At 32.3% G+C, this 22,845-nt stretch overlaps 1 protein-coding gene across 5 annotated transcripts; it reads left to right on the top strand.

Moving 5' to 3' along the window:
* The first annotated feature begins 204 nt into the window (after nucleotides 1–204).
* On the top strand, nucleotides 205–22,232 carry LOC106063537 (lethal(3)malignant brain tumor-like protein 1). Of its 5 annotated transcripts, none has more exons than XM_056029361.1 (24): nucleotides 205–264; nucleotides 2,101–2,413; nucleotides 3,414–3,612; nucleotides 6,716–7,551; nucleotides 7,804–7,965; nucleotides 8,279–8,494; nucleotides 8,865–9,027; nucleotides 10,657–10,781; nucleotides 10,974–11,115; nucleotides 11,242–11,371; nucleotides 11,459–11,586; nucleotides 11,776–11,873; nucleotides 11,977–12,089; nucleotides 12,839–12,960; nucleotides 13,141–13,235; nucleotides 13,585–13,810; nucleotides 14,439–14,524; nucleotides 14,699–14,924; nucleotides 15,368–15,470; nucleotides 15,566–15,694; nucleotides 15,825–15,992; nucleotides 16,822–16,889; nucleotides 17,552–17,787; nucleotides 18,580–22,231. In XM_056029361.1, exons 2-24 carry the CDS (start codon nucleotides 2,147–2,149, stop codon nucleotides 18,712–18,714), a joined length of 4,173 nt encoding a protein of 1,390 aa, XP_055885336.1. In that variant the 5' UTR covers nucleotides 205–264; nucleotides 2,101–2,146; the 3' UTR covers nucleotides 18,715–22,231. The 5 variants fall into 5 exon arrangements, with proteins under 5 accessions (XP_055885336.1, XP_055885340.1, XP_055885335.1 ...); XM_056029365.1 differs by lacking the exon at nucleotides 205–264 and adding an exon at nucleotides 348–515 and having other exon boundaries at nucleotides 11,474–11,586; nucleotides 18,580–22,232; XM_056029360.1 differs by lacking the exon at nucleotides 205–264 and adding an exon at nucleotides 350–515.
* The last annotated feature ends 613 nt before the right edge of the window (nucleotides 22,233–22,845 follow it).

The following is a 22,845-nucleotide window of genomic DNA, read 5'->3' as shown; positions in this document are numbered from 1 at the left end:
GTTTTTATTTTATTATTTTTCATTATTAGCATCTTCTGTTTTTCTTTTCAAACAAATATAAATCGAACTTAATAATGGAAAATGGAAACATATTTAATCATATTACGATTAAAAAAAACTTTTTTTTGTACAAAATTTTTTTTTAAATGGTTTATGCGTTTGATGGCACAGCAAATGAATAAGGGCGAGATCTTATTTTTATTGAGTTACTCCCACTGAATAATTTTGTTGTGTAGTTTTCTAGGTTGCTATTAAAATTCAATGGTGTGTAGATTTAGATCTATGTAAAATTATTTTTTCTGTAAAGTTAAGCTGCTATTAACTTAAACGAAAGTCCGCGATGTTTTCTAAATTGTTCTTTTTAAACTCTTTCCAACATTAGACAATAATGTTTGTTGAAATTCCATTTTTATTGAAAAAAAAATTGCGCATGCTGAAAAAGGGAAGTTGTGTTTTTTTTTTTTCACAGGTTAATGTCTTACGCGTTATCAATGACTGCTCTGCCGGAGTCGAGGGTGCGTGGAAATTAGATCTAGATCTAAAACTACCAAAAAACAAACATTTTTAACATGAATAACAAACATTTTAAAATTTGATAGTAAATATAACAGGCTTTAAACTGCAGTTATGCTTGATGTTTTAATTTTTTAAATTGTTTTCAGTTCGTGTATTTTTTTAAAGCAGTAGTCCTGAGTAGTCTAAACTAAGGGTGTCGCCGTTTTCAGCTGTCGCAAAATACTAAGGGAAAGAAAGCCAAAAACAAATGAAAGATTAGATTTTGAATCTAGATTGACTAGACTAGATCTCTAGATCTAGAGAAAAAAAAAAAGAGCTAGATCTAGTCTAGACCTAGATGGCAATAGAAAAAAATCTAGCTGATAGAAGAGATTCTAATACAAATTTCAATATTTGTAACAAGGTTGACAGCAATATTAAAATTTCAAGAAACACATTTCACTAATTTCAGAAAGTTTAAATTAAATTAAATGCCACTCCACAAGACCAGTTTTAAGTTTTAGATATCATAATAATTATACTAATTATAATCTAGATCTACACGGATTTCAATCTAGATTATAATTTTGTTTTAAATTTGCACCAGACTAAATGTACACAAATATTAATTTAATTAATTAATTAATTTATTTATATAGAGATCTAGATCTAGACCCGTGATACTCATAGACACTATAGACTATAGTAGTAATGAGTATACTAGTGTGACTGTGACTAGATATCTAGACTCTAGATCCATTTTAATCTAGATTACATATCAGTATCAGAATTGAGAGATCTAGCCAAAGATCTTTTAGACCATATGACTGCCTCTGACCATGGATTATCATCATAGATAGCTAGTATTTACTTAAGTGTACTATAATTATTTATTATTAAATTCATTTTATAGCTCAGTATTGTCTACAGACCAAAAACAAATAATCTAGTGAAAGTAGTATCAATAAAGGCCTGCTCTAGCCTCTAGTAAGTTAAAGAATCTAAGCATCTTGATTGGTGACTGATTGGTTTAGAAAATAGAACTCTTAGCATGTAATTTAATAATCCATCAGAACTTTGTTGCTACAATCTCCATACATGCCTATAATAAACTGATACTTGTATCTAGATTACAAATATAATATATACATAGGCCTATTTACATATGATCTTAATATGTAAAAGAAAAAAGTTGTTACAAATTTTATTAAAATTAATTAAATTAAAAGTAGTTTAAAATCAATTTTAAAAAATTAAATATATAGAGTGTGCTTGGCTAATAAATCCAGTGCTCTAAAAGCTAAGACTAATATTAAGGCCATTGTGGCAGCAGCATTCTTCAACTGTTTTCAATCAAGAATCTAAAACTACCTTAATAAATTGTTTCTTTTTTTCTAAAGTGGGTTTGTCCAATTTGATCATTATCCTTAGTAAAAAAAAACAACTAATAACTTAGAAATCATTATAAGCTAAATATTTAGTGTTTTTTTAAATCTTAGATTTAGAAAGATAAAAAAAGAAAAGCCTGTTTATGTTTGTCATATTGCTTTAATATGATACTTCCTTCTACAGAATGTGATGAATGTTTTACTCTTATTTTCTCAGATGATGTTAGCCAATAAAGTGCCAGAAAGTAATGAATTTCTAAATTATGTCTGAGCTAGAAAGAGATGATGCTGTGCTCGATCAAGGAGCAACACCAATGGATTTATCAGTACCTGCACAAGTCTCTGGACAGGCTAACCCAAATCCATGCATGACTACATCCCCATCAGCCACTACCAATCAGATCACCATAAGCTCTGCCCCCACTTCATTGGCAGGCTATCAGATTCAACCTCAGCTTAATTTAGCAACTTATGGTATCCAGATTCATAACGGTCCTGTGGCCATGCCTGTGCATAGTGGATCTGCTCAGGTACGAATAAAAATTAAAAATAAGTAAGCTTCCTTGTAAATTTTATTTGTGTGTGCATGAAAGGATTTTTGACTTTACCACAAAAAGTCCAAACGTTTTTTAGTAAATGGTCCTCTCTGTAGAAGTGGACAGCCTTTAAAACTAAGATTCTTTTGATGTAACATTGATATTTATCTTTTAGTTATTATCATCATAGATTTATTTAATTTGATGTTGCGGAAATTTGTAAATGCTGTCAGTTTACCCTGAAATGCATGATTTGTAATATAAATGCAATTATTCAATCCTTCAACCTGATGCTATTGAGTGATTTCTAAAATTGAATCATCAATATGCGATGTAATTGTATGCTGCATCATTTATCTCTTTCAATTGAAATGAACATATTGTAGACAAAAAATAAAAAATACACTGATACTATCATATATAAGAAAATTTGATTTTATTAACAAGGGCAGTAATTCTGTACAATATCAATCTTATTCAGTTATTCTGTCACTGAAGTGTAAATAGAACTCCACCCCCTAGATAACTGCCATTTTAAATTTAAAATCAAACTGCACTGTACATCTATTTGAGTGAAGAAAATATCAAAATACAAATCATCTAAGGTTATAAATTGACTTCTCTATTAATCTTCCTGGCATGACATTAGCACACTATTTAATGTAAGAAGTTTAAAATTTAATGGTGAAATTATCATGTGATAGCAGTAATCCTTTTTTTGCTGTAAAATACCAAATATGCTACATTTTAGAGTTTATAAAAAAATTATATATTTAATACATATTCAAACAGTTTAAAAAAGCAATTTAATAACTCACTTTATAATTTGTTGGATTTGATCTTGATAGCCGACACTACCACCATGCTCAAATAACTGAGTTTCTGCCTCAGTTAATACATTAATGTGTTAATACTTTAAGCATTTTTTTGAATGAATATTGTGATGTGATTATTTTATTCAAACATGTATTTTAATTTTACTTTGTTTTTTTAGGGATTGCCAAATTCACAAGCACAAGTTGTACCTCAAAATATCCAGATGACTAGGACAGGTATTCCATTGGTTAGTACAGGACTTGGCTCTGCGCCACTAACATTTCATCCCAGAGTAACACCACATTCAGCTTTTCCAACAGCTCTACCCATCACAGCGGCGATGCAGTTAACACTGCAGCGTTTGCCCTCTTCTAAAGGTAGGGCCGTTTAATATTTTATTTCTAACAGTATTTTCACTTTCTTTAAATTCTTACAAATTTCTGCAGGTTTTTTTTTTTGATTATAGGTACAAGACTCATTTTATAAATTATGTATTCTGAGAAATCAGATTCATTATCTGTAATATTTGAAATCAAGGACATTGCCATTAATCTGAAAAAATTAAAGTTTGAAGCTTTCCAAATATTAGGACACAATGTTAAATAATGAATTAAAGAGAACACAAATCTTATTAGTTTGTGAATAAACTATCCAAGTTGGAGAAGTATGGGACATTCACATAGAATAGCATATATATTGACTGTGATGAGATGTTTAATTAGTTAATATTTGGCTAGTTTATTTAAGTGTAGGGGAAATTTTATTAATTTACATCGCTCATATATATAAGAGTTTGTACAGGCACACCGCAACTAACAGTAAGAACAGACCAATATTATAAGTTTATAAATAAAAATAATTTAATAAATGAATGTTTAAAAAAAATAAATGATCAAATAAAATTATAATCAAGAAATGAAATGAAGGTGTTAATGTTTAACATAACTGCTCATCATGGATTGCTAATTGGTGAGTGATTGGAAGAGAAGAGTGTTCCTATGTCTGGCTACTTATATTCTTAGCTGCTAGCCCGTGGGTCGTCTTCTGGCGGTCGTAGGACTGGCACTCAGAAGGATGAGTCATCCGGCTCTGTCTTAGGACGTTGGCTCGGGATATTCTCTATGCTGTGGGCACGCTGGCTCTAGGGTGAAGCCGCTACCTGTTTAGCAGTAGAGAGGGTTGGTGCTGCAGACTAAGCTGTAGTGGGGTGGACCTCTCAGCTGTGGTTTCTAGTTTGTAGATGGCCTTGCTGACTCACACCAGTCTGTCTTCTGCAGCGAAGGTTACTCTAAGCAGTTGGCATTAGGCAACAGCTATTGGGCAGTGGACAGTTTGGGCCGGGTACTGGGCAGTATAGGGGACTGTGGACACTGGGCAATATTTTATGGCCAAGGATAGTAGGCAATGCCTTCTTGCTGACAGGTATGTAATGGGGGGGGGGTATCTGGTGTGGTCGGCTTTGGTTACAGCTTTAAGTGGAGATCTGGTAGTTATAGCAATCGGGTGTAGCAACCAGGCCGGGGATAAGACAGACAATTAGGAACCTCCTAAAGGCATTGAGTAGGGATTCCCAAATGCCTTGCAATCATTCAGATGCAGGCATTGGTATCAATCCCAATAGGGCATTTGAGACAATTAGTTATAAAATCTTAAAGCATGCGTATAACTCAATAACAAACAAAATACAAGTAAGATAACCACAGTAAATGTGTTACCATACAATGTAGGATGATACTAGTCAAGATTCATCCATTGAATATGATTACGTCGATAAGTAATCAGTTATAGTAAAATGGGGAATGAGCATAGTATACTAATGCCAAAGATGAAAATAAAATTCGAGGGATCGAGATACAATGATAAGGGTTTGATATAATCAATCAAAATTAAACTCATCCAAGGAACTATAAGTTCACAAGTGTGTGAGACATAATAATATGTATGAGGGATATATACTAGGAATGCGAAATAATTACTTTCCCATGCGCCCTGTAAGTTGTTTAGAGCACTGTGATCTAAGTTCTTAGACAGTACTTAGATTCACGAAAGGTTATTGTTTACATCAATCACTAAGATACAGGAATGGATGAAACATAACGAATCAAATACAAAAGCTATGGCTTCAAAGGTAGACAACCATAGCGGCATTAATGATACTATATGAAGATATAGCATCGACATAAAATAGTACAATGTACATACATAATAAAGTCATAATGTAATGACAGGGAACGTGGTTGTGTACTAATGTGTACTCACACATTCCTATAAGATAAAATAAGTATAGTAAAATGTTTACACTTACCCGTTTGTCCCTAATGAAACCTCACTAATAAACTTCCTAACAGAGGAGACTGAATGAATTCTAGTGGGCCTAACTTTGAATGCTTTGGTCTCTCTCTATATATAGATGGGACTTTTTGTTTAAAAGGGTGGGGAAGAAAGCTAGGTGATTTTCTCACATGTATCTATGTACCGGAGATGTCAGGCGCCAGGTCAGATTTATTGTCAATATTCATTGCCTACCGCGAGAGCAAGAAAATTAAGCGAATATGTATCTGTCCAGCCCGAGTGCAATGCTATTCTTAGAGCGGTGTGTATCCTGCATGGGGGGGGGGGGGAGAAATAGGTGTGAAAAGTTATTAGGCCGCTGCGTGTAGCGCTGGTGCCGCTATCATTGTGTGCTGGTCACCTGTACAGCGGTCAAAAATTAAAAGTTAGCCCTAGAAAAGCTAGTTAATGTTTTACGTCGAGATTCGTCCCGTGAGAAACAGTGCGAGGGGAGATAAATCCTAAAAGAAATTAGTTATGGGTGGACGTGAAAATAATTGTTTTAAGTTAAAAATAAAAGTTTCCCACGATTTGCTGGGAAAAACTGAAATGAACTTTTGCATGCAAGTTTCGTATCGTCACATTGACCACTACTACTTCCAGATGAATATCAAAATTTTACAAAAAGTTTGGACAGCCAAAAGAAATTTGAAGATGAAGATGATTAATAGATTCAAAGGGCCCAAATCTGAAAAAAAAAAATCCCCAGTTCTTGATGCCTTTGTTTGAAGGTTTGATAGAGAAGGACAAACACATAATTCTTTGTTGATTCTGCATCTTCTGTACCATGTCTATTTTGAAGTCTTACTTTAATTTAAAAAAACAACTTAAAACCAAGTGAATAATGATGATGAGTACTTAGAGGCACAAAGAAAATCTAATCTTTCCAAAGTAAAAATAAAATTGAGAGTTTTAAGGTTATAATGTGTTGTTTTGTTGTTTTTTTCAGCCTACATATAATGTTTGAAAAGTTGCTCAAGACATTTAACATTTTGTATATAAATTGTAAAATAAAAAAAATTAGTCATTTAATTATTAAAACTAAGCAATCAATTTTAAAATAAATTATAAAAATAAATAATAAATCTTTACCACCATAAAAACAAAGTTTCATATTATAGTATCAATGTGTGTCTTATATTTATCTAGGTCAGCCCATTACAGTTCAACAAATCCCATCTGGAACCATTGTACCATTTGTAAGTCAACAGTTGGTTACTGCAACAAAGGTTGCAAGACCAGGAAAATCAACTGTCAGACATAACATAAACACCTCAAAGAATACTGTCCTCCATAATTCATCTCAGAAAATACTAGCATCAACTGTCAACGTCCCCTTAAGGCAAAGAATGACAAGTCCTAATGGACAAGTTCAAAGAACACCTTTAGGCTCTCAACCAGTTGCTCAACTCACTCCAGCAACCCAAGCTAGTTTTCTATTACCCAGCGCAACCTTGGTTCCACAACCAGTTTCACAGAGCACCATTAGCAATGGCATTTTGCAATCCAATAAAAATTCTGTGTTAAATTTGCGCTCTTCATCACCAATTGGGACTGCCACTATTGTTGGATCTCCTTCGCAGCTGAGCACAGCAACATATTTGGGAGGGCAACATATCTCCATTCAACCAAGACCTTCCTTAGCGACATTTATTACTGGTGCTCCTACAGCTTTAACCTTGACTGTCACATCCATTGCTCCAAGTCCAACTACCCTTCTAACCACATCCTCTTCGAATTCTTCCCAAAACCCACCAATAAATTTCAATCAGCAAGGTCAACAGTTTATACGACCTGTCTCAGGAATGTCACAAACTCAAGCTCTTCGTGCAGGTATACCTGTTGTTCTCCCTCATGGATCTCTTCCAGGACGTCAGAACCTTTCCAAAAATAATCTCCCTCGTATTGCTCAGAAACCATTACCACATGTCAGTACTCTAAATTCACAACCTGAAGGTTTAGGTGTATCAGTTAAAGGAAATTTGGTGAGTTGTACTGATTTAACTATAATTTCTAATAGTTAAAATTATTTTTAGTTATAGTTATTAATATTTATATTTATATTTATATATATATATATATATATATATATATATATATATATATATATATATATATATATATATATATATTCACTCTAAATATGATACTTGGAGCTTTATTTTATAGTATTAGGTTTGAAGAATGCTATTCTTTTGAATTTAACTTCATTATTTTATCATATTTTTATTGCTCAGCCTCTTACAAATGTTTCACTGAAAGATGTAGCTGGTCTGACAGTTTTGGGTCAGTCTACAACAGGTAATACTGATGTAACTTTCACAACTACTTCTGATAGTACAACTACCAGTGCCATTGTATCTACAGAATCTGTGTTGGCATCTGTTATACCTGAAAATGTGAGTTCATCTTTTTTTTGAAGTGTTTGATCTGTGAGTATTATAGGCATCTCATTAGAAATATTATAGTTAATGTATTCCACATCATTAAATATATAATTTGCAATACAGCTATAATAATAGTTTTAAATTCAGTCAATAATATTTTTGGTAAAATTGTAACTTATTTATGTCAAAATTTAAAACAATTTTAATTGATTAAAGTCAGCCCAACATCATGTTCTATGTTATCTTATTAAAATGTTTTTGACTGTCACTTCTTAATGTCTAGACTTGCTTTGTATTATAATTGTTGGCTTTGTCTTTTGTTTAGAGTGTAGAAGAAAACAATGGGACTCCTATAGTTATGGTCTCTGCTCCTGTTCCTTCAATAAATGATCTGGACAACTTAGAGACCCTTAACCAGTTCAAATCCTCGTATACTGTTGAAATTGAAACACCCACTGCTGCCAAAGAAAATGTCCCAGTACAAAACAATATAAATCAATTGTTGCCTCCTGCTGAAGAATTTAGGGTTGTTGTTGATCAAGTAAGTAAATCTAAGAGTGTGATTTATACCACTTTTAGTATTGGGGGGCAAAGTTTTCTTGGAGACCTTAAGCTGTCTTTTAACCTGCCTCAGAGATGCATAGCTTATGATGTTAGTCTGATAGATATAACCAGTTTGTTTGAATTAGGTATGTTTATGATGTTAGGTAGACATTAACCAGTTTGTTTGAATTAGGTATGTTTATGATGTTAGTCAGATAGATATTAACCAGTTTGTTTGAATTAGGTATGTTAAAAAATTTCAAACTTTCCATTCAACAAACACCATTGACACATTTATAAAGACTTTGCATATAAGTAATTGTTATTAAACCATTCTGTTGTTTACGATTGTGTTTTGTATCCATCAGAGCTCTGGACCTTATGAAACTAGTTCACAACTACAAGGACAGGATTTTCTATCATCTGTAAACAACAACAAGGAACTATTATCCACTGCTAATTTGAATGGAGAAGAATCCAAGAAATCAGAAGAGGATATATCAGAAAAATCTTCTTTAGATATAAAAGAAGGTAACTTTTGCACAATGTTCTATTTCACTCTCAGAAAACAACTGACTACCAATTTCTCTCTATCCTACAAGAAAAACTCACATTCAAAAACATCATGTTCGCATTCATACCTGGGGATATAAACAAAAGGAAGATAAGATAAGATCAATTTTATTGGTCCATTCAAATGGAAATTCAGTTTGACTACAATTGACCACCTCAGCGTAACTACTGTAACAATAATATAGATGCAAATACGAACAACATTCACACTCACAACTAGCGCTTTTATGAATTGCTTTTATGTATTTCTCGATGACGGCAAATTACCTTGTAACACTCTGATCGAAAGTGGGATAAAGGAGTTATTAAATCTTTCTTATGGAAAGGAGACAACAACTTCGTTCAGATCTGCTGTAACAGTGGTTTAATGGGTGCAGGTTGTCTAAGAATAAAACTCTTTCATAACAAAATAGCAAGAAAGAAATAACACATTTACTCTCACCATACCTGCCCCAGACAAAGTCCTCTGTCTTTCCTAGTGCCCTTAAAGCATGGTACTGGTTGTCTGAATTACCAATAACTTATCACATGATATCATGAAGTATCAAATATACGTGTCTTAGGCTTTATTAGCTTAACTGACAATCAAAGAACACGAATTTGAAAACGTCCAAACTTTCAAATATCTAGGAAGTACAATAGATTTAAAAAATGACATACTAACAGAAATAAAGGAAAGAATAGCAGGAGGCAACAGAGCATATTATAGCACCCATCATTTACTTAAGAGCAAAACAATTTCAAAGAAAACCAAGAAAATAATATACAAAACCATAATAAGACCAGCAGCAATGTATGCAAGTGAGACCTGGACACTGACTAAGACATCAGAAAATTTACTAAATACTTGGAAATGAAAAATTCTTAGGAAAATCTAAGGTGCCATACAGGATGAGACCGAGTGGAGGACACGCACTAACCATGAGATATATCAATTATATGAAGACCCACCAATAGTGAACGAAATAAAAACGAACAGACGTTGGGCAGGTCACCTTGAAAGAATGTCAGATAACAGAGGAGCCAAAATTATATACAGGCAAAAACCAAAAGGCAGGCAACCCAAAGGCAGACCCAGAATGCGATGGATTGATGATGTAGATGCAGATCTGCAACAGCTTGGGGTTAGGGCGTGGAGGCGAAAGGCCCAAGAAAGTTCTGAATGAAAGGATGTGTTGAAACACGCCAGAGCCCTTAGATGGATGGATGGACAATTTTTTTCCCCAAAATTACAATGCTTAACTTTACTGTGGTTTCTCAATTATTTTTGACACTATTCACCATTTTTTTTAGGAAACATCTGGGAGCTTGTGTTTTAATTTTTTTTTAAATAAATCATCCACAATAGTTGATAAAGCAACCAGATATGTTTAAATTTTTTAATTTGCTTTTTATATAGGGCATGTTTTGTGTTACAGCATACTCAGTGCACTAGGGTACAATCTCTTTTGTGGACATAAAGTGGTTGGGTAGCTGGAATTACTTTTTCGTGCTGTTTTTAGGCTCTCAGTAAACACATCTCAGCATGAGTTGGGAATGTTGTTGCAAGACACCTACTTTATTTTTCACCACTTTGCACTTATTTAGATTGTGTTAAGATTGAGACAATCGATGCTGACAACCAAGGTGCAATACTTACTGAAGGTTTCATTGACTCCAATCTTTTAGAATGGACAGATGGTATAGGCACTCTACCAGGAACAGATATGAAAGTAAGTACTGGCTTGAAGATAATAATTATTGCAATTTATCCAAAACCCATCTAAACAATTTTCTCTAACATTGGGAATGTGTTTTAAATCTTGTGTCTTCAAAATAAGAATTTTAATTCCATAGTATTGAATAATGTTTCAATTTCAAACAGATTGTATATTTCTTCCCTTGTAAATTTATTCCCTCTTCAGTTTAAAATCAATGAGTTTGGAGATCTAGAACTAGTGGATGATGGAACATCAGTAAAGTTTGATTCAGATTCTCAGAGTCCAGCAGTAGAAGTACATAAAAAAGACAACATTTCTGAAGGGGTTGATATCAAAGTCTCCTCAGGTTAGCATAAAATTACTATCTTTAGGTATTTTTAAGAAAGTTTATTTCCCAAGTCTCTATATCTTTACTTATGAGTAGTGTAGTTCTTAATTTAAAAAAATATGGTTTTGTTTTATTTCTTTGTAGTCACAGATCCTGCAGAACTTTCTGAGCATGAAGGAGATCCCATTTGTTGTTGTGTTTATTGTGGTCGCTATGGATACAAGAGTAATTTCAGAACATCAGGAAGGTTTTGTTCCCAGTCTTGTGCTGGAAAGTAAGTTTCTAAGGCACTTCTTTATTATTCTATCACCTTGAAGTATTTCTGCTTGGTTTGAGTGTAAATGGACTATATTATCTTCAGGAAAAATCTTCACAGAAAGCAAATGTTAATGTCAAAGATGATGATGGGAATGAAAAACAAGAAAAAAAAGTTGATTCTATCTGGAGAAATGAAAACTGTCAGCAAGGATTCTGCTAATGAAGTTTCTGGTAAAACTTTTTTATTGTTTACCTGCTTAGAATGGTTTTAGATACTTAATTATGTCTCTGCACTTAGGTTTGATCTAAAAAGCATGTGAACATGTTTTTCAACTAATGTCAAGGATATATAAGTGTGCTAATGATGTTAGCTAATTAGTTGACCACTTTCCTAAATATAGCATTATATTTGTTTTACAGTTCCAAACAATTCTGAGAAAAAACTTCAGAGTTTTGACTGGGATCAATATTTAGCAGAAACTGGAGCTGTAGGAGCTCCTAAAAGATTATTCAAAGATGTAAGAATCCTGTGTTCTGTTTAGTGTATAAGTGTAAGCAGAAGTAGTAATAAGAAAAAAAAAAATTTTCATCCTAATTTTTACTGTTTTCATGTTCTTACAGCCATTTCCAAGTAATCGCAATGGTTTCCGTTTAGGTATGAGATTAGAAGGAGTTGATCCTAAGCATCAGTCTTTGTACTGTGTGCTAAGTGTTGCTGAAGTTCAAGGCTACAGGTAAACAACCAAAGCATTTGGTGTTTAGTTTATACAGTTATGTTTAGACTTAGTACAGGTCTGAAAGTTTAAGGGAAATGTTTTCCATTTATCTCTGTTGTTACTGATTTATCTCTGTGGATTTTAATTTATCTCTGTTGTTACTGCTCAATTTTATCACTTCATGATCTTCATGACCCCCCCACCACCACCAAAACATTAATTATCATTATAGACAGAATATAGTAAATGAATGTTTATTGCCCTAGGGTAAAGCTGGCAGTTATATGGTTTCTTTTTAGTCTTGGGATGTATTAATACAATTTTACTAGACTTATCACTTTTATAGTTCAAAGTTTATCAATTAACTCAGAATGTCATCAAGCTGTGTGAAATTGTAATTACTCTGTGGTAAAGATATGAAAATGTATCAGTAATGTAATCTCTGAACACTTTAATGTTTATGTTTAGTGTTACATACAGAAAACAAAAGATTTCTCTTAACATATAATCAATGTGGAATGAACTCATAGAAAAAAATCAACACAGAAACATTTAATAATTTTTTAAAGTATTCAGGTACATACTTGAGTACCCACATCTAAAATTTTACAAACGATACAAGATTTAAGACTAAAATTATCACTTTTTTTCTTCATATTCTCTCTTGCTTATGGTCATTGCAATGGTCAATATATTTCAGAGCATCACCATGCATGTATTTTGGTTTGAACTAAATTCTCACTAAGTTTCTTTTTTTTTTTTTTAAGGCTTCGACTTCACTTTGATGGTTTTTCTGAATGCTATGATTTCTGGGTCAATGCAGACTCACCCTTTATTTTTCCAGTTGGATGGGCAGAAAAAAATGGAAAAACTTTGGAACCACCCAAAAGTATGTAATTTCTTTTTATCCTTAATCATTACAGTTTGTAGTCTTATTTTTTGCATTGAATGTATAGAAATGTTATGATGTCATGCCAGATATACTGCTATTTTAACTAATCCCAAAATAAAACAATCATTTAATTAATTTAAATAATACTGTTTTTTTTATTCTAACATATTTGTTCAGATGTAGCTATAGAAGAATTTAACTGGACTAATTATTTGAAGCAAATCAGGGCTGTTGCTGCCCCCAAGAGTTTATTTGTAAATCAGCCTTTGTCAGTAAGTTGTTTTTTTTTTTAAATATGCTTTTTTAAATATTTTTGCTTATTTAAGCCATACTTCAGTTGAGACTCCTGTCCCAATGTAAACTTATCATTCAAGAGTCTTTAAAAATATCCTTGCATTCAAAAGGAAAAAATCCCAAAATTATGAGCTAGTCATTTTAATATTTTATTTTCATTTACATAATATAATCATTAAAGTTGATTAAGAAACCAGCTAGCCAGCAGTTTACAAATTTATAGCGGATTTTTAATTTAACAAATTTTCAGTTTTACATTTTTTTAACTGTCAATGATTTTTTTTTTATCTCAACTTTAAAAGTACAAATAAATTAATTTTTCCTTAGGTGACACCCTCAGCTTTTCGTGCGGGTATGAAACTGGAAGCTGTTGACAAGAAAAACTCGAGTTTAATTTGTGTTGCAACTGTGACAGACACCATTGGAGATAGAATTCTCATCCACTTTGATGGTTGGGAAGACCTTTATGATTACTGGTGTGATATAACCTCCCCTTCCATCCATCCAGTGGGCTGGTGCAAGTCTAATGGTCATTCACTTTCTGCACCACCAGGTTTGTACCTAGCTTTTTTTTCACTTCTCCAGTGTTTAAATTCCTACTATTTACTTCGACTTCGATCCTCCAGCGCAGTTGGTGCATTGGGGGCCAGCTGTTTCCACAAAGATCTGTCACTGGCAATGTCTGAAAACTCTTCCCATTTTATGTCCTCTGCTCTGGGGTCCTCCATGAAAGTGTGGTGCCAAGTTAGATGAGGACATCCCTTTTTGTGCTTTCCTTGTATTCGCCTCCATGTCTTTGCAGCTCTTGGTATATGTAATTCATTCTGTCAGAGGACATGTCCCGCAATCCTCATCCAATGCTCGGTCACAACCTCATTAAGTGGTTAATTCCCAGTTCAGCATGGATTTTTTTTTGTTTGAGACCTGATCTCTGTAACTGACTCCCAAAATCATAGCCATTTTTATTGAGCCACATGTAGTCTTTTTCTCAATTTTGGCCGATAGCTTCATGTCTTGCACGCATATGTTGCAACAGCAACCCAATTTCATTGGCTTAGATATTTATTTTGTTGTTTTTTTTACTTTCTCATTTCTAGAGTTTTCTAACAGTTTGACTATTTGCTGTTAAATTGCAATATTTTTCTCACTTTTATAATTTATATAAAAAATTTCTTCTACAGAATATGGAGACAAACTGGACTTTGATTGGGAAACTTATCTAGCTGAAACTAAATCAACTGCAGTTCCTGCTCGAGCATTTAAAACAGTAATTTAAAATATACTATTTATATAACTTTCACAATTTTTATTTTTTTAATTATACATTATATTTAAGCTTTTAAATATTTTTACTGTTTGGTGTTAATAACAGTTAGAATCAAAGTATGAATAGTTAAAGAATGAAAACAATGACAATGAAAAGTGTATTTTGGTTTCACAGAGAAGTCCAGTGGGTTTTGAGAAAGGCATGAAAGTAGAAGTGGTAGATAAGAGAAATCCTATTTTGGTGAGAGCTGCTACTGTTGCTGATGTTCAAGAGCATCGAGTGTTGATTCACTTTGATGGTTGGGACAACATTTATGATTATTGGATAGATGATGACAGCACTGATCTTCACCCCATTTACTGGTGTGCTAAAACATTCCATCCACTGCAGAGTCCGATTGGTCAGTTATGTATCCATTGTCTAGTATGTTTAGTGCATTTTTTTCTTTAATCAATTTTTGAAGTTGTTATTTTAGGAAGGGGTGGAGTAAATTTAGGCATAGGATTTCTTGGCAGTCTAGGATATTGTACTTTTCAAGCTGATTTTTCATTTAATGTGGGGGAAAAGTCTAGAAAAAAGGGATGGGAGGGAGGGAGGATTGTTGGTCATGCTCATATTTTTAAAACTTTATTTTCTCCCCTTCAGGGAACCTGGTTGTTCAAATGTGTCTGAAGATTTAATCTAATCTTTAGTCTTACGTTTTTAATTTTTAAAGTAAACTGCCTCACAGGTTGAGCCTGCCATAATAAAATGTCTTTTTTTTTTATTTCAATTACACTGATTTCATGTTTAATCATAGTTTTAAAAACAAATGATATACTTTTTCTTTATTTCTTTGATCAGATCCAAAAAGTCTCAAAAATAATATTGAAGCAGGGGGTTGTCCAACAGCTGGTTGCAAAGGAGTAGGTCATATAAAGGGAGCAAAATACACAGGTCATCATAGGTAAATTGGTTTATTAACAGTAATTTAAATTTAGTATAAGCCATTCTACTTTTTATAAGTTTTTTTAATATAATTCTGTGACTTTTATCTTTCAGCGCCTTTGGGTGTCCTTATTCTGAAGTGAATATGAGTAAAGACACAGCACTCACTGATCGACTTGGTTCTTCTAGATCTGAAGAGGGTAGTAATTTACTAATGAGGCAGGACTCAGCTACTGATATTAGGTACAAACTTGTACATCGAATCAACCACTACACCATGAGTCTATCATGCAACATTACTAATATTATACTGTGGAGTAAGATTGAAACTATTTACTAAGATAAAGATAAATGTTGTTTTAATTTCATTTAGGAAGTGTCCAACTCCAGGGTGTGATGGCCTTGGTCATGTGACTGGCAAGTTTACATCCCATCACTGTTTGTCTGGCTGTCCACTTGCTGAGAGAAATCTGATCAAAATCAAACAAGAGCCTGGTGTTGAACCTCGGCCAGTTGGTCGACCTGGTAGGGGCAGAAAAAGGTATATATTTATATATAAAATAACTACTATTTGAGTAGAATATCAGAAAATTTGAAACTCTCCAGGAAAAGGGGCTGATCATATTGTAAATCAAATAGTAATCACCCCCCCCCCCCCCCTCTAAAATATTTTTTTATGGAAGACAGACACTTTTTTTAAAGATGTAAATTGTTTTTATATGAAGACAGTTAAAAACTATCACATTGTGATTTATGCTAATTAATTATACATTTATTTTCTTATTTTTTAAATCTTTAATCCATTAGTTTAGAATAATTATAAATACTTGATGTGAAAATCAACCTTAATCTCATTATAAAAGTAAGACATTAAATTTTTTTTATTGTTTATTAAAAGTAGGAAAAATTAAAAGTTTGTCAGCAACAACATTTCAATTGAAGAAGATAGAGAGATCTAGACTTTCACAATTCTAAAATGCTTGATCATTTTGGTTATCTGTTCAAAACTTGTTATCATTTTAATTCAAACTTTTTTGCTCCTCTTTACAATAGTCTGTTGTTTTCTTTCAAATATTCTAAACTACATCTTTGTAGATTTTCTTGATGTTAGTTAATTTCATACAATCCTATTTTATTCAATATTGAAAAGTATTTCAAATTACAAATTATGAGTGCATGAAATTTTACTGCTTCAAAACTTCAGTTAATTGGGTTTTTGATTTGCCAAAGAGAGCTGCAGTTAATGTGAAAATGTTACAAAATAGTTTTGTTAAGTCATCAACATATGGCTTTACAGGTCAATTGAATTTTCATAAAAAATGCAATTTTTAGATTTTCTCGCTTTAATTAAAGAATATAACTTTTTACAGAAAAATATTTACCACAACTCCCCCATTGCCAGTGGAGAAAAAAATGATTAAAACTGAGCCTTTAGATGGTGAGTTTTTCTTTGCATTGTTTTATTTATTTATCCATTGTATGATGGTTATTTAAACTACAACTGTGGTTGTGAGGTGATGAGATTGTGAAATTCAGTTCTTTTCCGACTTATTTAGAGAACTGCTGAAGTATATAGGTAAATATTAAATAATCATTTGTTACAATATACAGACTTGTATTGCTTCAAGGTCACTCAAGTTTCCTAAACAACATTAAAATTTGTAAGAGGACTGCTCCTTTACAAATTAAAATTTTGCAATTTAAAAAAAAGACAATAATAAAAGTGTATACTAATATGAGAACAGGGAGATTTTTAAACATTCACTGGAACCTTCAATTTTTCATGTTTTTTTGTTTTTTTTTGGAAGGGCAGGGAGGTAGGATAGGGGGAGACAGATCATCTACCTTAGCTTGAAATCTGATTGTGAGTCTTTAATGTATACAGGTTCCTTCTTCAAAATAAAATTCAAAACTAGTATGTTTATGAATTCACATTTGATCTAGATTTAAGTTAAAAAGTACACTTGAGGCAAATATTCATGTCATCTTTTTTTAAGTCCTACTAATTTTCTAAAATTGTTTGTGTTTTGAATAATTATATTAAAAAAAAAATTTTTTTTTTTATCTTCTGTGATAATCCAGTATTTGTATTTCTATCAGTTTGTGAGGAAGGAAGTTCATTGCAAGCAAGCATACACGAGTCAGTGTTCCAATCATCAGCCATGAGCCTACCTTCTAATGACCAACCACTGTGCTGGGAGCATCACGCTAAGCTACTTCCTGGTCTTTTGGAAGTGAACCAGAGCCAAGTTAGCAGCTGGTCAGTTGACCAGGTAGCAGACTTTGTGTACAAACTGACAGGCAAAGAAGATCAGGCACAGAAGTTTAAAGAGGAGGCAAGTGCATTCCCTATACACCTATAGGTTTTAGGCTTCTTGTTAGGATGAATCATTCATTAGCTGTAGCTTCTAAAATATCATGAACAAGATCCAAAAAAAAAATGACTATTAAATTACCCACTAAAATTGGATGTAAACCCAACTAATAAGGGTTTGATACATCTAGCGTCATAATTAAAACCAACATACAACATCAGCCAACACTATGGCCACCCATTGCATAACTACACACTGGTCATTCTCAGAAATAAAAACTTTGAGGGGTCATCCATGACAAAAGTCAAGTGGAGTCATCAATACAATAAGTCACATTCAATCAAATAACTTATCTAAGTATGAAGATACTGACACTGTTTACCTTCTCTCTTTGGCATTATCCTGTGTTTACATTATTTTTTGAAAAAGCATTTGCACTTGGCTACAAAATAAATAACAAACATGTACATAAAAGGGTCAAACTTAGGCTTGAAACTGAAACATCAAATCGCGTTCACAATATAACATGAAAATTTAGAATGTTCAAAATGTTTCTTTTAGTTTGAACTGTAAATGAAATTGTATCATTGCCTTGTAATAAAGAAAAAAAATAAAACTTTTTATCATTATTTAATTTCTGAAGATTAAATGTGAGGTGTTTAAATTTCAGCCGCCTATCTTGCTGTGCCATTGACATATAAAAGTTTCACTCATTTGGGAATTGTTTTTATTCTGATACTTTTTTGTTACATATATCTGTGAGCTCAATCATCCATGAAAGAATGTTAAAACTAATTTTTTAATATCTTTCAGCAAGTGGATGGAGACTCGTTTCTACTGCTTCAACAAAATGATCTGTTAAACTTCTTGAACATCAAGCTGGGCCCTGCTATCAAAATTTTCAACAGTATTTTGGTTTTGAAAGCTGCTAGTGAATCCTTGACTTAGGACAAGAGTTTAAATGTCAAACCTTTTTGTTTTATCCTACAGTTTCATTTCGTTCAGTTTCATTTCATCGAAATGAGTTGAGAAAAAATTCTTTATTGTGATGGGCTTTCATGGCCTGGCAGCCACTTTTGTGACCGTTGTGTATTTCTTGAAATGTGTGCCATATTTTTAGTTCTTACTGTGGTTGTAAATAGAGCTGCTGATTTGAAATATTTGTGAAGGAGCCGCCCCCCCCCCCCCTTCCCCCTCATTTTTTTTTTTTTTGTAGTTTATCAAATTAGCGTGGCTTTAACTAATGTTTTAGTCAGCTGTTGTAGAATTGAAATGTAACTTTGTTGCATATTGAATGTTTAATTGAATATACTATGAGTCTTTATACTTAAACGTTTTGTTGTATTCATTAGCATTTAACACTAATGTAAGTATTAGAAATATGAATTTTTCAAAACGTATGTTTAATATCTTTACAGTTAATAATGTTTTAAGTTTAAATTTACAGGTTCATTTTTTTTAGCTGCACACATTTCAGATAACCATGACAATGTTATTAACAAAATACAATTTTCTGTTTTAAATTTCTTAGTTATAATTATTTGTGGTATTTATTATTTAGTTGAAACACTTGCACACCATGCTCTTTGAAAGAGATTGATAAAACCTTACGTCAGTGTGATGAAACTTTTAGGAGCAAGCCATGTTATTCTATTTTGGTTAGTTGAATTCAAAAGTTGTTTTGTGAAGCTGTCTAGTGTATAAACTTCAAAATCATGTGACAGTGATGGACAAATATTAAAAAGTTGCAGCTGCCAACATGATAAGTCAATTGAAAGTTTCACCTGTCTTATAGGAAAACCACAGTTAAGTCAAGAATATTTTATTTAATATTTGAATACTTAAACAATAGTAATGCTAAACTTTTGATATAACCTTGGAATGTTAATAAATACTTTGTATTTTTTTTTAATGAATCTTATTATGCTATGCTTCATTACTATAAGTACAAAAATAAATTTATGCTAGACAATGTATATATATATACATATATATATGTGTGTGTGTTAGTGTGTGTACAAACAACTAAGTACACATTGTTTTACACATAGTAACCTGACATGATCTATTTAAATAGAGACTGACAAAACTGCAAGAAACTCATTGTCCTTTCATCTAAATATTTTTTTTCTTTGATTTCTTCACCATCCTTTTATGTCCTTCAAACTATTGTTTCATGCAAATTTAAAACAAACATTTTATTTGTCTGAAAATGTTTGATTTGTCTGTTATATTGCATGTTATGAAATGCTTTGTTATTAACTTATTATCGAAATTATGAATACGAACTTAATGTGGCTGATTGCACAAATCAAGTGCAGTATTAATGTCTTTTTCACCCCATGTGTTGCTTCTGTGCATTAGCTTTCAACCAATTCTGTAACAAGTTTTATTTGAAAACAAAATAAGAGCAGCATGTCCCAGAATGTTATTTACCTAATTGTATTTTTGTTTACTGCTGTAGATTTCAGGACATTTGACATCAGTTCAAATGAATTGTTTTCTTCTTCTCACTTCTTATATCAAGAAAACATGGAATGAACATTTTTTCCAATGTCATTGCTTCATTCGTTCTGCTTAAAAATCAAAATGTTTTTAATTTTTAAAATTGTTTATTTTGTTTTGTTTCCTTTGATCTCTTGTATGTGTTTGTTGTTTTAAACTATTAGCCATCCTTTAGTTGAACATTCCTCAACTCACATCCCTCTCTGATGTAGTGTTTACATTTTGTAGCAACTAACCAGCCAGGTAGTGGATTAGTTGTAAACTTTTGGGCTGCCCTTGTTTTATTCATACATATCACTCACAATGATGGTCATTTTTTTAACATTTTTTGTTCATTTCCAGCAGTGAGGATGCATACCTCCTAAACTGGCAGACGTGGTTGCCAAAGAACTTTGATATCAAAAAAAGAAATGTTGATTTTTGGGTTCATTTAAAACATCCCCCCCCCCCTCTTTTACTTCTTCTTGATGCATTGTCACTGACCTAAATACTCCCTGTTTTGATTTGTTCTTAGCTAGCACGCACCAACTTATCTCTACCACATAGAATTATTTTGTTCCTTTAATAGATAACTTGGAGGATTGTGTATTAAATTGTGCATCTTGTTAAGCACTTGTTCTAAAGTAACTAGTAATAGAACTGTGTTCATCTTTACTTGACAAAGTTCACTTAGTACCCTCAACATTATTCCATTGATTCAATGCTGCTGGTGGGAGACTTTGCTTTGTCTGAAAGTTGGCGTCTCTCTCCAAAATATCTGCACTGACTACAAGTAATTTAGGCTATTGATGGGTGTTTAGAATTAGGGTTAGTAGGAATGGGTTATGTCCTTCAACAATGTAACTTTTTTTTAATAAGTGTCAAATAATTTGCTTTAAAGTTCTATCCTTATTTGTGCCCAAATACTAGGTCTAATACTAGGCCATTAGGAGATGGTAAGTAAATAAGTTGGCTGCTGAACTGTTGTATTTATAATATAAACATTTCATTTTGTTGCATTTACTACATTGGTGCTGAAAGACTTTTTGTATGTCTGCTCATGACATTTTGTATTGAGTTGTCTTCTCACTGAAACATCTTGTACCATTCAAAATGGAACTATTGCCGTCTGTGGAAAGTTCAGTGCTGATACTATTACAAAATCTGTGATTTCTTTGTAGGGTGCCTTTTTATATCCATCGTTCCACTCACTTTTCTCCATGGTTATATTTAAAGTTCAAACTCAGTAAATGACTCAAATTTAAATGTACTAATAGAAATTACAGTTTGATTTGTACATTTTTTCTCTCCATGTTTCTAGATCAATATTTTATACTCCATTATTAAACATGTGTGAGGCTCAAAATCCAATATTATCCACTATGTCATTTTATTTCTTTATTACCACTGAGCATAATATTTGTTTTTAATCTGTGGATAGATAAGTCATAAGTAGATGCATCATGAATAATGTACAATGACAGAAAATCATTGTTTTGTTTGTACAAAATATATTTGGCACTCACAAAGTGTGTGTGTTCTAATGTAAAACATTTTTTTTCCCTGTTATCTTATAGCTTTGCAGTCATCATTTGCTCATTAAAAAACATTATTCAGTGCTAAATTGTTTGAGTCTTCTTGTTAAATCAGGTCAGTTAGACAATTATACTTAATAAGTGAACAAGATATTAGTAATTGTACTTATGGACCTATAGATAAAGAAGTATAACAATAAAGAGGATAACATTGAACACATGATTCATCTTAACTTTTGAAATACAGACGTTACTTCAAAAAAGAAAAATGATTACATCCAACGCTGTCAATCTAGTCATGCTTGTTAATAAATGACTTAAATTTGGCCAAGTTATTGGTTTTCCTGGTTGACTCAGGCAAGCCATTCCATGCTCTAATAGCACTAGGAAAGAAGGAGCATTTGTACAAATTTATCCTAGCATATGGAACAAGGAATGTGCCTTTCTCTTTGTCTGAGTATTTTATTAGGTTTTCACCGTTTTTTTTTTATTAGAAGATTATGGTTTAGTGTTTTATGTATCATTGCTAATTTACTTTTAAGTCTTCTATCTTGAAGGATTTCTAAAATTTTAAGAAAACAAGTTGAAGCCAAAAATCATCTTGCTAATTGCAAAACACGTCATAGTGACCAGCATGTGCACTTCAAATGTTAGCTCAGTAACTAAATCTTAAATTAAGTAGGAACATATAAATATTTAATACCAAGTAACTAGGACTATTCAAAGAGCACTTTGCACTTTAAACATTATGATACATGCTACTGTAAAACTACAAGACAGAAACACTGAGTCAGTGCCCTTGATGACACTCTAACCAGGTCATTTCAAACCTTTCTTGAGCAGGAGACTTGAACAATACCAATTTCTCATTTATAAGTTAAGATTTTCCTTAATATTGAATTCTACTCATTGATTTCATATTTAAGAGCTAAAATTATGTTTTATAAAGAATTTCTTTATGTTAAATGGTGGGTACTAAATACTGATGATGATATAATTAAAAAATACTGAGAATAAAATGTGATTATATTTTTGTGTAGGTAATGACTTTGGTCTCCAA

This window comes from Biomphalaria glabrata, chromosome 5 (assembly GCF_947242115.1).
Source record: "Biomphalaria glabrata chromosome 5, xgBioGlab47.1, whole genome shotgun sequence".
NCBI lineage: Eukaryota > Metazoa > Mollusca > Gastropoda > Planorbidae > Biomphalaria > Biomphalaria glabrata.
This window is presented reverse-complemented; position numbering and strand designations above follow the sequence as displayed.